At 36.7% G+C, this 16366-nt stretch overlaps 1 protein-coding gene and 1 non-coding gene across 2 annotated transcripts; both read left to right on the top strand.

The window, feature by feature from the left end:
• The first annotated feature begins 6306 nt into the window (after window positions 1-6306).
• Window positions 6307-6379, top strand: CBG28169. Its single transcript has one exon. It is a non-coding gene (tRNA).
• Window positions 6380-11782: 5403 nt separating this feature from the next.
• On the top strand, window positions 11783-15819 carry Cbr-sto-2 (the record flags this gene model as incomplete). The annotated part of the gene is made up of 7 exons (XM_002644629.2): window positions 11783-11856; window positions 14262-14362; window positions 14535-14714; window positions 14761-15103; window positions 15411-15489; window positions 15542-15660; window positions 15753-15819. 7 exons carry the CDS (start codon window positions 11783-11785, stop codon window positions 15817-15819), a joined length of 963 nt encoding a protein of 320 aa, XP_002644675.2.
• Between the last annotated feature and the right edge of the window lie 547 nt (window positions 15820-16366).

Below are 16366 nucleotides of genomic sequence, written 5' to 3'. Positions count from 1 at the left end.
GCCCCTCTATTTTTCGTGGGGTCGCGGGGGGGGGGGGCACTTAAATTAAAGGGGCCCTTTAATTAGAGGGGGCACTTGTTATTTTCGTGAGGTTCCTGAGCAGGGAATTTCTATTAGAAGAACAACGTTTTTCGGGGGAAAATGTTGTTTTTTCTTCTTAAAATCCTTAAAAATTCTTTTATATCAAAAAAAAAACACCTTTATTTTGATGAAAACAAAAAACAACAACAGAAAATCAATTTCTTCAGTTGGTTTTTTTTTTCAATTTGACTTCATAAAACTTCCATCTTTGGACACATTGACTAGAAACGCAAAATTCAATTAGAGGGGGTACTTCAAATAGAGGGGCCCTTCAATTAGAGGGAGCACTTCTATTTTTCGTGAGGTCTCTAGGGGGTATTTCAATTAGAGGGGTTCTTCATTTGACATTTCGGAACATTCCGATATTTTAAATGTCGGAGTTTCGAAATCCCACTTTCCCATCACAAAAGTTCTAAAAATTGACAAATATTTAGCAAACAGATTTTGAAAACGCAAAAAATACTAAAAATAATTTTGCTTCAGATCCGCAAAGAAACTTTGCCTGCGTCTTTGATCTATCGTAGTCCCGAAGACTTTTATTCCGAAAAATAAAAAATATTCCGATCTGAATTTTCTACTTAAAATGTGCGGATTTTTTTGCATCCCAAATGTCGTTCCATCCCTACTCTCTGTAAAAAATTCGAATTTAGGTTTTCACAAGGTTTTTGAAATTGCGGTAATAAATTTGAATTTGAAAGTTGAAGAACTTCTCGAACGTTCCTTTACTTGCAACTCTCTGAAAAAAAAACAAGGACACGATCACATTCGAATTAGTCACACTCCAGAAGCACATCTCTATTCACAAAACACAATCCCTCAAAACTTTTTTTTGTAAATTCGCTTCGCGAACATTTTTCTTTCTTCTGACAGTTTGTAGAGTTGTTTTGGTCAGGCATGTGTCCCAACCTTAGTTTTGAACCCCTAAACAAGTGAAGGGTTAGGCTGGAAAGAAACACAACACGACTTTTCATCCTTCTTTTTGCAATTCGATACAATTCTTATTTGAGATTTTTCAACTAGACGCATCCTTTGCCTTTTTTCTATTGTTTTCCGTTTCTCGCCTTTTGAATTATTTAGAAATCGAGATGAACGTGGGTCCAACTTTTCGTTCCTTATGGATTTTGCACTTTCTAAAGTTGATGTCTTTTTCTTTGTTACTTTTTTCTTTCTTTTTTATCTACCCAGTGTTGTTTTGTCAAACAAGATTTCTTACAGATGAGCAAATCGGGCGGTAGTCGGAAACAGAAGCTGCGCTTTGCTTCAAGCGAAGTTTCATCCTCAAGTGAGTTGTAGTTGTTGTTTCATATCACCATCATCAAGACTGCCAACACATAAAAAAACGAGACATTCTATATTTGATACTTAACCCAATTTTTATTACTATACGAATTGACCACAAAATGTCATACAACATAGTAGTGGTCACTTTCAGTAGTTTTTTTGTTTCCTTTATTTGCATTCATGGTCATCCGTCCGCAACATTAAAAACGTATAGTTTCATTGAACGTTGTTCCAGTTATAACTTTCTGAGCTTCACTTTTTTGTTTTACTTCCTTTTCAATTCCTTTAAATAGCGGTTTTTCTCTTTAAGAGTGACCATTTTTTGAACTGGAATTCATTACCAGATACTCTCTAATCAAGTGACAGGTGAGCAGACACCTGTCTTAGAAGTGGGACAAAATATGACCAGTCATGTCAGGTGTTTCATTTCTTCACACTTTTTAAAATTAGTTGTACTTTTCCAATAGGCTATCAGAAACCACTTTCTGTAATAGATCCCGGTTAAAAACGCCAATTTTGCGAGAAAAAGAACATGAAAAAACTACTGCTCGAGATTTTTCCTATCAGAGAGTATAAGCTGCAAAATACTTGAAATCCTACTATTCTTATTCTAGTGCTCTGAAGGTTTTGAACTTCTATTTTTTTTTCTCCTAAAATTATTTTTCGGAACGCTTCTTCAGAAAAATAATTTGAATCAAATTTGTTTCATTTAGTCATGTTTCAAATTAGTATTTTCAGATAAAGATAAGAGAAGGTCCTTAACAGTTTCACCGAATACGCTAATATAGTGCTACCACAACTTTCAACTTTCAGCCGATATATCCCATTCCCTGCGAAAAACATCGAAAAGTGGTGAATTGACAAAATAATTTTGATATTCTTATAATAATTTTATCAGTTAACTTATCTTTGGTATTTTGTATTGGGAATGAGATATATGTGATCAAAGTTGACAGTTTTGGTGACACTTCACCAGTGTGATTACGGTAATTTTGTTCAAATTTTTTCAGGAAAATATTGTCAACTAGCAAAGTGTGATTAATATTAAGATAATCATTTTTATAGTGGACCACTTTTTCACATTTTTCCGAGAGACCAAGAAAAATTAGTTGAAAAGTTACGAATGCCTATTCTCTTCACACCTGAATTTTCCTTGATTCACTATTTTCATTAACGGCAAACTAATGAGCGTCATGAAAAAGTTTTCCATAATTATCTTCATACAACTGTCACTTGGATTTTGATACTTCCCTACTCCACGAAAGTCTGAATTCTGTTCCTCCCTCCTATTCATTTTATCTTTAGAGTTTTGTGTTTTCTGTGTCTACCCAATCTCACTAAGCTGTTACCATTTTATTACGTGGCATTCCAATCGGAATACTCACTATCGCCATCAAATTCTCACCGTCACGCCTCACTGCACTCCCATTCCCATAGCTTCTAGTCTGCTCCATCAGAACAACTATGTAAACGGCAGGGCCCCTCTCAAGGCGAACGGGTAGAACCACGACTACTGTTGATCCCCGAGGGACTATGTAACTTCATTATAATAACAACGTAACTCGAGATATGAGCAACACACACCCAATTTGATGACAAGTAACTTTGAGAGTTTGGATGTTCGTATAGCTTTATGATTTTTGAACATAGAATTTGATGATGTCGATTTGATTTGTGACTTTACCAGGGGGGGCTGAAAAGTATTGAGACACTTGTTATGATGGCTCTTGGCACCGTGCCAAGTCGTATTTTCGAAAAGTTTCGTATTATTTCGAAAATAGGGAGCGTATATAAGCCGACATTAGAGCCATTTCCCATCACTTTATCTCTTCACGAAGTTATGCGAGCTTCTCCTCATCGCCAAACCATTGCCAAGCTGTTCAACGACGGCATCTCCACCGGTGACATCGCTCGAAGACTTCTTCTTCCGAGAGCAACTGTCTATCGAGTTGTGCAACAATTGAAAGATCGAGGACATGTGTTGGAGCTTAAGAAAAGCGGAAGACCTCGTACTGTCAACACTCGCCGGACTCGTGGCATCATCAAGAAGAGAATCACACGAAATGATGCGGTCAGCATGAACCAAATGGCTTCATCGCTCGGAATCTCAAGACAATCGGTTCAATCCATTTTGAAAAAGGACTTGGGTCTGAACAGTTATCGGCTCCTTCGTGGCCAATACCTCACAGAACAGTCCAAGAAGAATCGGCTCGAAAAAGCGAAAAAGTTGCTCGACGCACTCAAGGTGCGCCGCCTCTCTGAAGTCATTTGGACTGATGAGAAAATTTTTACGGTTGAGCCGCTTCCGAACCGACAGAATGCTCGGCAATTGTTGTCAAAGGACGAAGCAAAGTCCCCAAAACGTCGTCTGGCCTACAAGAGACTTTTTCCAAAGTCAGTGATGGTGTGGGCTGGATTGACGTCGGAAGGTAAAGTCCCATTGGTTTTCATTGATAGAAATGTGAAAATCAACTCGGATGTGTACCAAAAGTTGGTGTTGATGGATGTTTTACGTCCGTGGGTCACTAGCCACTTTGGCCAGCAACCCTTCATTCTTCAACAAGATTGGGCCCCGTCCCATGGCTCGAAATCCACGAAAGCTGTTCTCGACGCTCATTTCCCTGGCTACTGGGGCAAGGACATGTGGCCCGCTTCCTCGCCCGATCTGAATCCACTCGACTTTTCCGTTTGGGGATATTTGGAGGAAAAGGTGATGGCTCGATCGCACCCAAATGTGGATTCACTTTGCTCAAAGCATGGGATGATCTTGACGATGACTACCTCCGGCGCACCGTCGCTTCTGTTCCAGCTCGTTTGAAGGCGTGCATCAAGGCCGAAGGCTCAAACTTCGAATATCTCCTCTGATATCTTTTCTATTACTATCATTTGTTGAAAAAATAAATCTGGTTCTTTTGTTGAAACTCCATTTTTGAAAATACAACAAAAAACAAGTGTCTCAATACTTTTCAGCCACCCTGTATACTGAGAAACTTGGGATAGGAAATGAGAAGGAGTTTTCTTTCAAAAAAAAACGTTCTCTCTCGCTTCCAAAAAAGGCACAGTAATTTAATTCAGTGCAAATGCAAAAGAAGAAGGACTAAATTGAAATAAGGAGGTGGGCGGGTAAAAGAGTTCGAATCAGTTCATTTAGTCGCAATAACTGCGTTGTTGAACAAAGTGTGTCAATCTCAACGTAAGACGGGTGAAGCCCTCCCATGCTCTGAGAGAGAGAGAGAGGCTCATTTATCTACAACCCATTCTTACGTTGTGGTGGTATCAATCATTTCGCAGATAGATAAAGGATAGGTTGGGGTTGAGAAAAAGAAGAGAAAACAATCGGTGCGAAATAAATCATATACTGCTGTCATCATGTATTCTGATTCTTCAACACCAAGAAGCAGTAAGTCCATTTTCCATGTTGTGGTTTTTTGGGTCAGTCTTCTTATTCTTTGGGTCAGTCTTCTTGAGAGAGCAACTTGAAAAGAGATGCAACATTTTTTGAGTACTTTGTGTAATTTTTGTTCTCGATGAGAGAAATATCACGTCGTATTAAAGATGAAATAAATTGGATAAATTTTTTAAAATAAGGTTAAAACAATGAAAATTCACTAAAGAATAATCAAAGACAAATTAACAAGCTATACTTTTTGTATAATCCTCTTCTTTCTGGAATTTGTAATTTTTAATTTTAAAATATATTTCCCGTTTTTCTACAGTCCTACTACAGTAGTTCGTGGAGGGAGAACATAAATTTTCTTCAGAAATTCTATTCGGTTCGATTTTGCAAACGGTTAAAATCTCAAAAATTTACTTAATATTGATATGCCTTTATAATTTTTCTAGATCCTTAATTTTTTTTTGAAATTTCTGGAACTATTAACCGGAATCTTTATTTTCAAAATAGAATTCTTTGTAGATTTTTGTAAAAATCTATTGAATTTTATGATAATTACCAATATTGACAACCATTTTTCTGATATTTATTAAAACTTTCCTCAATTTCTAAAACTCCCTTTTCTCTCAACTTGCCTCTGATAATTTCTGGCACTTTGATTGAAAAATGGGGCCACCTTCAAAAAACCTATTCACTTTGAGTGATAACCGAAAAGCCACATAAATTTTCATTGTCACGCCGCAAAACCACTAACCTTTCTCCCACTTACCCCTTTCCGAAACCTAATTTCAAAACTAAAGAACTCATTTCCCTTGATACTGAACCACTGCCCGATTGAAGTACTGCGTAGTTCCAAATTCGAAAAGTGTACTATTCATCAACCAGTTTAATTTTCGGGAGAATTTCCGTAACAAGGAGTCCGAGAAAGTGTGGACATTTGCTTGGGTGGTGCCCCGTTACAAATTGCATTCTTAGAACCAATAGGCAAAGTCAGAAGATGTGGGGACCAGTTAAAATGATTATAGGGGCGACAACTGGGAAAGAAGAGAGTCTTAGAATAATTTTGTCATTGCTTTCCGGATCGTTTCGCGCTATTTTCTTTTTGCATTGACTCTTTTTTCTTCGTTGTTGTTCTTTTAGATTTTTTTAGTGGTTCCAGTTTTATTTACTATATCCTTCAACCCAATTTCTTTGTTCCATCTTTAATCCTGGCAAAAAAATAGCATAGTTCTATATTTCATTCACAATTCTTCCACCCAGCAGAATATGTATTCTCCATTCTTCTATCGAAAAGAGCCGCCGATGAATAATAATGCGATAGTATGTTTTTAGTGAGTATATATCTATATAATTTCGATTTTCTTTCTCAAAAAAAATTCCCATTCACTTTACAAGTAGCTTCCATCTGGCGCTGTTATTTCAAAAACCACATTCAAACGTGAGTTGATTTCGACATGTGAATGTCGGAGGGCGGCGGTGGTGAGAGCGGCGGCGGGAGAGACGAGAAAACCCGCAGTTGTGTATTGAAAAGTTACCTGTGAGAAGTGTGTGCCTCAATAGCTCAGTTGGGAGAGCGTTAGACTGAAGATCTAAAGGTCACCAGTTCGATCCTGGTTTGGGGCAATTCTTTTTTTTCTATTTTGAATTCCCTAGAGCAATTTGAGTTTATGACCATAAGTAAATAATACTAAAACCTTGAATGTGATTTATATATGATACATTTGTGAATTTAGATAAGTTATTAGCTAAGAAGTATAAAACTCATTTCAGAGTTTAAAAAGTGTTATCCGAAAAAAAAGCATGGAGTTCAGTTCGCAATATTCTTAGCAAAAATTCGCTAAAAGTATTCGGTATTTACACTGTTTTTCTGATGAATACAATTTAGATTGACTATACTTGAAATTGTTTCTTCACAAATTTGAATTACTGTTCCTTCGTAAATGTGATTCGAATTGATAATTCTGAGAATTCCAAAACTTAAATATTTAGAGTACACGGAAAATTCAAAAATTTTCAGATTTAAAAAAATACTAAAATAGCAATATGAGGTTTTTTAAATATAGACCTTACTTTTAAATTAACAAATCAGAGAAAAAAAACGCATTCCAATATTCAAAGCCTACTGTTTTCTTCCGGGAGTTTCTTACTGTACTTGTTTATGCTAACAACAATGACAAACAATCATAACACATCATCTGTTCTTTCTTTTTTTACGTACAAAAGGGTTTAAATGTGTATATCTCGCCCTATTTCTTAACAATTTTGTAGTTCACCACTACAAATGTTGGAAAACTGAATGTTGGACGGGAGGCCTGTCAAAAGGAAACCGCACATCAAAGAAAAGAAAAAGAAAAAGAGGTTCATGGTTTATTTCATCCTCGTGCGTCTTCCTCTGTGGTTGGTGCGTTCCATATCTTTACTCAAGATCTTCCACCATTCATTTATTTTGCTTGTTCCAATTTTTCATATCCAGTCAAAATTCTCTTTCTCTCTGTGTTTGGCAGTCAACTCCCACCAGTCTGTTGGTTAAAACGGCAACTATTTTCAAACACCACTATACATTCGACACGGAAAACCTCGAAAACTCAGTCCTCCTAAAAAGAGACATTGTACATTCCATTCCAACTGGCTTCCTGAAACCTCGTCGCCCCGGGACCCGTCGAGTTTTACACGCCTGAGATGATGTCCAATGAGTGCAAAGAGTTTTTCTATCCAGAAGGTATACCGATTTCATTTGACCTTTACAACTTTCATCTTTACTTTTTTTTCTTTAAAAATTTTAGAGAACTCAAGTTCTCCGAGTCTTCTGATTCCATCAACTGTTTTTGGGTTTTCTCCACCGGGAAAACAGGAAATTAAGTTTTTTTTGGAGAATCTTGGCAGTTTTAGGGAAAAGTCTTCTTTTCCAGTCTCCTCTAACTCTCAGCTTTACTTTTCCCGCTTTCAAGTACTTCCTTTTTCTTTTTTCTTGCTCTGTACTTTTAATTAGATTTCTTTCTTTTTTTGCACCCAAAAAGAGGTGAGGTGCAACAATCAGAAGTACTCGCTTCACCGAATTATTTGAAAAGGTTTTCAAAGTAAAGACAATACCCAAGGTCTCAACCCGGAAACAAAAATGACTGACGTGGTTTTTTCTAATTTTTTAAACTAGAAGTTTTTAATAAAAACAGTTTTGTAATCAATCAGCTTTTGAGAAACAAACAAAAAAACAAAAAAAAAAGCCGATGAACACATTCAAAATTTATATGAAAAACGTGGTGGGCCCATCTAGAAGACACACATTATTCATAGATAAAGAAAAGTCCTGCAACGAAGAAAAAGCGGCCGACTATGAGCGACTTCTCCTCAAAGTCACCCAACTTTTGGCTCATCTTTTGTCTTCTTTGGTTGCCTAAACTTTTTTCTTGGTTAGGTGTAGAGGATTATAATGTTGATGTTTGTTTCTCTTCCTGTTATCTGGACAAAAATGTAGCTGAAAAGGAAATTTTATTGTTTTCCATAAATCAGAGAAAGGAACAATTGTGGTCTAAGAGTGAAAAACGGATTTATGAAGGGTTAGTGTTGAAAAAAAACAACACAGTCAGAAAATTTTCTGAAATTATTTGTTTCCTATTTTCTTTTCTCCCAATTGAAAATACGCCTAAACTCGTTTGTTGTATTTTCCAAATATCCACTTCTTGCCTAATCGTGGTTTTCCATCTTCTAACCCCATCTTTGTACTCATTTTCATTTTCAATTGTACTTAATACTCACAAGAAAATCTCTCTACCTTGTAAATTCAGATTTTGATTAAAATTTTTGGGATTGGTTAAGAATAACTGTAAAATGATAAGAAACCGCTCGCCAGTTTCAGCCGAGTTTCAGTATCATTTTCAGTACCGAAAATTGTGTTTTCAGTACAGAAATAGAGATTTGCAGATACAAATTTCTGAAAAAAAAATGAATTGTATTTAATTTAAAGATTAACACACCAAATTTCATGATCCAAAACGTCCTAGAAGTTGAGAAAACTGTCTTTGATTTGTTTTCGAACTGTAAATGGTACTCATATTGATAAAACTCGGCTGAAACGCAGATTATAAAAGTTTCAGAAGTGTCTTGCTAAGCTATTCTAAACCCATTCTGAAATTTTCATCAAAATCTTTTTTTACAAGTTGATGTTCTGTTATCAATTTGATTTTTTATTTTACTTGAAACATAGTAAAAAATATTTGAATATTTCACCAGTAAAAATATTTTAACTAAATCTTTGGTTGAGAGTTAGATTTTCATAATTTCATTTTCTGAGGAACAAAAGTGGAGGGTATCTGCGCCGGCTCGTTGTTGAGTATAGTTGTACATGGTTGTGCTCTGGCGCACCGGGCTCCGCCTCTTGCTCCCTCGCTCGAGGCGTTCGTCATGAGAGTGAGAATCGAGAGTCTTCACCATCCTTTAAATTGAAAAGTACGGATCATCAGACTACGCTGATTTTTGATATTAGCCTAATATTTTCTTTCAATATTTTTTTTCTGATGTTTTCTAAAAAATGAAAAGCCAGCCAAGCGATGAACCGGCGACTCCGTCTCCAATAAATTCCGGAAATCGAAGGACATCGAGCACCAGAATCTCGTTTTCTGACCAAATAGGTAACACTTTACTTTAAAAAAAAACGTTTTTTTCCTAGATTTTTTTCTTTTTCCCTTCCGGTTAAAAGCAATGAAACGAAGTGAAGCTGAATGTCTTTCAAATTCATTTGAAATAGTTCATTCGGTTGGTTCCGAGTTCCTTCTCATGAAAAAATCAGTGGTGTGGGTAATAAAAGTTTGACTTTTGAGAAATTTAGGCTTTCGATTCTGTCTCATCTTTTCATTTAGAAGAAGAAAAAGAGTCAATAGGATCGTGGCTTCAACACCAACTCACGCCAGTTAGAGAATAAAACATGAGATGGGCTTGACGGCGCCATCTATAAACGTCTCATTGTAGTCATTGTTAGGCCAAAACTTGCTTTCATCTCATCTTCCTTTTTTCGGTTTCCCTTTTTTCCAGGTACAAAACTTGGATTTTTCGTACGACTACTCTAACTTCAGCAAGGCGCTAAATTCAATGGAGCCCGCAGTAGATGATGGATGATCTACTCTTGGTGGCGTTGAAAAATTGTTGTTCTGTATTAGCGTGAAAAACAACAAATCAACACAAAGTACTTCTGGGAATTAGCTCTCGGTCCGGTTCGGCTTGACGAGACGTTGTAGAGAGGCGAAAAGGCGCGAAAAAACATTTGACCAAAAGGAAATACGAATAGGTCATGCTCAAAGAAAAACGGCTAGGCTCAAGACGTTCCCCAGCTTTTTTTCGTATCAATCTGGAAAAGGAGAGGGTGGAAAACGAGATGAAAGCTTAATTGTTTTCAATTGAGTATTCCTGTTTTTGAAGGCCCAAAAACCAAATGCAATGAAATCTGAAATTTTAAAACAACGTGGTCGTTCAAAATACTAAAACCTCTACAAAGGGGATGGGAGGGATAATAAGATGGACATCTCGTGAGAAAAATAGTCGCCGCACAGAGAATGAATTCACAAACTTGACTTTTTATTTTTATGAAAAACCCTCTTTTCTTTTCGCTTTTTCGCACTAGAAACAATTAGATGGCGTCGAGTAGCAAAGTTTTCCAAAATAAGGGCAATTAGAGAGCTCATCGAGTAGCTAACTAAAATGTTTCTTTTTTCTTCAAAGTTGCGAGTATACGCGAGCCCACGCAAAAAAGCAATATACAAATAGAGAAAAGGGACTGAAGATTTGAAAAAATAATTATTAGGAGGTAAATGAGGAGATGTTGCTAAAATGAAGCCAATTAACAGTATGTGAGGTTTTTCTTCTTCAGAAAAATCTTCAAACTTCTTTCTCACTCTCCTAGGTCTTATCTGATTTTGAGTTTAAGTTCACGCTCCATGAAAGTGCGCATCTTTGAAAAACCTCAAACATTTTCTTATTGGCATACCCTCGCCCAGACATTAGTTCCTGTTTAACGATGCTTTCTTTTTTAAAATTAGAAAGAGAGATGTCAAAGAACTAGCATCAAACACAAACTCTCTTAGGTAAAATTCGAGAAAAGAAATTCGCCAAATTCCACTGATCCGGCTTGTGTCGTCGTCTTCTGCTTATGTTCCCTTCTTTTCCGTGACATTGCTTCTTAATCTTTCCAAAAAATTGATTCGAAAAGCCTTGTCTTATTCAAAACAAAAAATTTATATATATAGTAGATTCGTCGTAAAATAAAGAATTATTTGAAAAAGAAAACGTTACTAGGACAACAAACGTTTTCTATTTTTCCATTTTCTTATTCCTCGTCTTCTGCACAGATTCATCTTCTTTTTTGACACATTTTCCCATTTCTATTCCTCCTTTACAACCTTTTTTCGGGTTTCATCCCTTTTCCGCCGTTTCCGTGCTCTTCCCTTTCTTGTGTTTTTCCTTTCATCTTCATCCATATATACACACGTATTAACCTCTACCACCTGCCCTAATTTTTAGATGGAATTTCTGGAAGTGCGTCAAGGATCACCTCGTAAGTTAGAAGAAATGGAATGAAGAAGGTCTTTTGAAAGGGGCGTCGTTTTGTAGAAAAATGGGAAGGTTTTTTGAGGGCCATGACAAGCCCCCACTGGATTAGTTTCATAAGTCCAGCTGCCCTGGTTTTGAAATATGTACATGGGTCATTCTTTCTTCTTTTCCGCTCAGAACGAGACGAGAACTTTCTTCTCCCCCTTCTCACTAGTCGAAAATTATGAGACTATTGTAAACTGATCTTTAACAGTAAACCAATTGGTTTGCATTCGTCCGTAATTGGATAATCCGCTCACATCGGTTCATGTTTCCTCTTTTCTTCTGAAAAGTAAATGCTCCGCCTCTAGAAGAGAGGGAAGCTCAATTACCTAGACTGGCGGGACTTAACCATTAGCCAAGTTTCTCAAATTGCACAAGCCGATTTTTCTTTGTTTTACAGACGGCGGTGATTCGGGTGACTCTTCATCAAACGAGAGTGAGAGACTAATGGAATCGGATGATGAAGGAAACATTCAAATTCCGGTACCCACCGGACAACCTCGTGGACGCATGGGACGCAGGTAAGTACTTTTCAACGAACTCCTTCCCCCTTCATTTCTTCTTGTGTGAAATCCGGTCTCACGTCCACCCATTTATCTTACACCTTTACCTAGACCATTTGATTGAACTCTGACCAACTATTACTTTCATTCACTCATTCTTTTCTTCTTCTTCGTCTTCTGTTTTACCAAAAATAGTTGACAGAAACATTCCGAGTGCGCTTCTTCCCAAATCGTTGAGCCACACTTCTTGCTCGTACACGGAAGATTACACTTTGAGTAATCCGAACTCATTCATCAAAGCACTTCTTTCCTACAACAAATAGGGTACATTTTTGAAGAGATCACCAACCGAAAAAGAATCTTTCGTTTTCGACTATTCTTTCACAAAAAGTACTAAACACGAAACCAAAAGGTTTCGTTCGTGAAGTCAAAAAGACACAAGAGTTTCTTAAGATAATTAGGGGGTGGATGACTCTTGTTGACCAACACACGATTTCGACGGATGCAGGTTCTCGTTCAGGTTATTTTTGAGTCTTTCTAACGGACACCAGTCCTAAGCATAGCAAAACGGGGTTCAGAAGAAAAGCACACATTAGATTTTCGAGGATGATCTTGCACTATTCAATTATTAGCGATTTAGACGAGTTAGAAATGACTTATGAAACTTGAGAACGCGTTACTCAGTTATTAATCGTGCATGGGAAAATCTCAAGGGATTCATCCCAGTAGATTACAGAATTGAATTCTGAGCAATGTATTCGTAGAAGAGAAATTTCAGGGTCCAAAAATTGACATTATAAGAAATTATAAGGAAAGTAACAAAAATGCGAATCAGATGATGGAAAAAGAAACAATTCTGAAACTCCGATTTTCATCAATGGATGTTCTGCAGTTATGGATTACACAAATGTAGAAATTTCGAGTTTGAAGTTCAAGATTCTGAGATTCTGAGATTCTGAGATTCTGAGATTCTGAGATTTTGAGATTCTGAAATTCTGAGATTCTGAGATTCTGAGATTCTGAGATTCTGAGATTCTGAGATTCTGAGATTCTGAGATTCTGAGATTCTGAGATTTTGAGATTCTGAAATTCTGAGATTCTGAGATTCTGAGATTTTGAGATTCTGAGATTTTGATATTATAAGATTCACAGATTCTCAGATTCTCAGCTTCTCAGATTCTCAGATTCTCAGATTCTCAGATTCTCAGATTCTCAGATTCTCAGATTCTCAGATTCTGAAATTCTGAGATTCGGGATTCTAATATTCTCAAATTCTGAGATTCTGAGGTTCGGGATTCTAAGATTCTCAAAATCTCAGATTTCGAAATGCTGAGATTCTGGGACTCTGAGATTCCTGAGATTTTGAGCCTCTGAGATTCTGCGATTCGGTGATTTAATTTCCTAAAATCTATGATATTCAAATTATAGGATTCTGAGATACTGATCTTCTAGAATTCTGCAATTCCGGTATTCACAAACTCCTATTATTATGTTGGAAGGAAACTAACTGTCCCTTGTTTTATTTCTGAATAATACAAAAACCAGATTAAGCCAATATTAGCAGTGTGCCCCGTCGTGGTCCACAACAAGTTACCAACATTCTGGTAACTTGGGAATACCATACCTCCGATAGCTAGCTAGCCGCGAATCAAAATATCCCTTTTTCCAGTTTTTCTCATAAATGGTGCAAAATTCGTCATTCTCCAGATGGCTTTGTACATCTCCAAATAATCAATAATATGATAGAGCCAAGTCGGGACTATAAGTAGGTGAGGGAGAACCGTCCCGCTGAATCTGTCCGAGTCTGACTTGACTTTCGTTAAAAAAATGCAAAACCTAATGTTGCACGGAATGTCACTCCGTATCTGAGCCGCTTTGGCTGGACGGTTCTCCTTCACCCTCGTGAAAGTCCTGGTTTTGTTCTATCAGAATATTGGTTATTCGGAGATATACGACGCCATCTGTAGCGCAAGGACTTTAACATAATCGTTGAGAAAAACTGTACCAAAGAAATAGTTTGATTCGCAGCCAGCTAGCGTTTGGAGGGATGGTATCCACAAGTTATTAACATGTAGACAACATGTTATGGACCCCGACGGTACATACTGTCAATCTTGGTTTAATCTTGTTTTTGTTTTATTGACTAATGAAAAAATGGACAGTAACTTTCCTTCCAACCTATAATAGATTCTGGTATTCTAGGGTTCCATGATTTTGAGATTCGGATATTTTGAGATTTGGACATTTTGGGATTTTGAGATCCTGAAATACTAGAAATGAAGGATTTTGGGTTCTCAAAATTTAAAATTTAAAAAATTCGAGTTCTAGTAACCAGAAATTACATGATTCTGTGATTCTAAAATTGATAACGTTTCGAGTCCTTTGAAATTCATGTTGACTGAATCCTCATTCCCTTTTTTCAGGTTCACACTCAACCCGTTGATTTTTGCAAAGGAAGAACGAGAGGCAAGACGACAGTCCTTAGCACAACTCAAGCTCAGCTATTATCCAAAACACATGAATCGTGAGTGTTGCATCTCTGAGCTAATTGATGCTTGTTTATTCTGCTCCACATTGTTTTTTGAAAACACTTTAGGATTTGAAAAAAAAACAGAATTCATGATAAACGGAATTTTTCCTTTTTTAAAAAAATCATTTGATTATTCCGTTCAATCAGTTCTAATTTTTTGTTTCAGCTGAACACTATGACACCGGTCTTGGATTTTGCGGTTGGTTCTTAATGGGCTTATCGTGGATTATTGTGATTTCAACATTCCCAGTATCAATCTATTTTTGTATGAAAGTAGTACAGGAATATGAGCGTGCTGTGATCTTCCGACTTGGTAGACTTATTGGAGGTGGTGCAAAGGGACCAGGTAAGACTTATGTTCATTGAGCAGACTTTAGGAATATATTTTCCAGGAATTTTCTTCGTGCTGCCATGCATAGAATCATACACCAAGGTGGACCTGAGAACCGTATCATTCAGTGTGCCACCACAAGAAATTCTGACAAAGGACTCGGTGACCACTTCTGTAGACGCTGTCATTTATTATAGGATTTGTAATGCAACAGTCAGTGTTGCTAATGTCGAGAATGCTCATCACTCGACTAGATTGCTAGCTCAAACCACTCTTCGAAACATGCTTGGTACCAGAAGTCTTTCTGAAATTTTGTCCGATCGTGAAACTCTTGCCACATCTATGCAAACGATTCTTGATGAAGCCACTGAGAGCTGGGGAATCAAAGTGGAGCGGGTTGAGATGTGAGTTGGAATATTTGATCCAAATTTTTAGTATCTATGAATTTCCATAGAAATTGTTTCTCGCAAAACAACAGCAGTTCAAGTACATCATGTGCCAACTTACACTTGCTTTTTTAGCTTCATTATCTCAATTTTTGAAAAAATTAGAAGTTAGACATCTGAAGATTCAAAATTTTTGGAGATATCATGAAACACATTCTATCAACAAATAGATTTTTGATAACTTTTGTATTGTGCCAGTATATGTACACTGAGTGGCGTTATTTGTAATCATTAAAAATTATCATAATGCAAATCTGATTTTCAGCAAAGACGTCCGTCTGCCAATTCAACTTCAACGTGCTATGGCAGCAGAAGCTGAAGCCACTCGTGAGGCTCGTGCTAAGGTAATTCTTTTTATTTTTTTTTCTTTTCAAATTGTTAGTTCAACTATTCTAGGTCATCGCTGCCGAAGGAGAACAGAAGGCATCACGTTCTCTACGTGAAGCCGCATCTGTCATTGCTCAGTCCCCAGCAGCTCTTCAACTGCGTTATCTGCAAACATTGAATAGTGTCGCGTGAGTCAATGACACCATCTTCAGAGAGGAAATGATGTGTATTTAACTGAAACAACTTACTCTAAGATTGATGACATATTCTCGTTTTGCAGTGCGGAGAAAAATTCAACAATCATCTTCCCACTTCCGATGGAATTGGTTAGGCATCTGATCAACTGACGACCTATCAGCGATGCTAAAAATACGAGTGCAGTATGATAATCTCTTCAAAGCTTGCCCGTTTTTAATTTCCTATGTTTTCGCCCCAAAATTTCTTTCTACTTCCAATTTCGTCTCTCATCGATTCACTGATTCTATTGTGACAATATTTCATATTAGAATTTCAATACTTAATTTTCAGTTACCGTCATTTTTCCACTAATACAACGGCTTACACGTTGATGCTCATTCATCTCGGGGCTCTTAAGAGATATTAAAAATGTGTCAATTGATAAAATGTCAGTAGAATTAGCGCAAAATTTTTATCAGTGGACAGTTTTTCAATACCTCCTATAGAAACCAAGATGATTGATTTCTAAGTATAGGATCAAGTTTTACTATTGGAATTACGGTAATTAATACGCATTAAAATATTTCCAACTACTTTTTCATCAATATCACAGTTTTCTTCTTTAATGATTTTCAAAAAAACACTCATTAATTTTTTTTCGTCACGTATTTACATTTATTATCAATAAACTTTTTGAAAAAATATTTTTAAGCAATT

Source organism: Caenorhabditis briggsae (genome assembly GCF_000004555.2).
Source record: "Caenorhabditis briggsae complete genome, chrX, whole genome shotgun sequence".
Classification (NCBI taxonomy): domain Eukaryota; kingdom Metazoa; phylum Nematoda; class Chromadorea; order Rhabditida; family Rhabditidae; genus Caenorhabditis; species Caenorhabditis briggsae.
The sequence above is the reverse complement of the archived record's forward strand: the minus strand, read 5'-3'. Positions and strand labels throughout refer to the sequence as shown.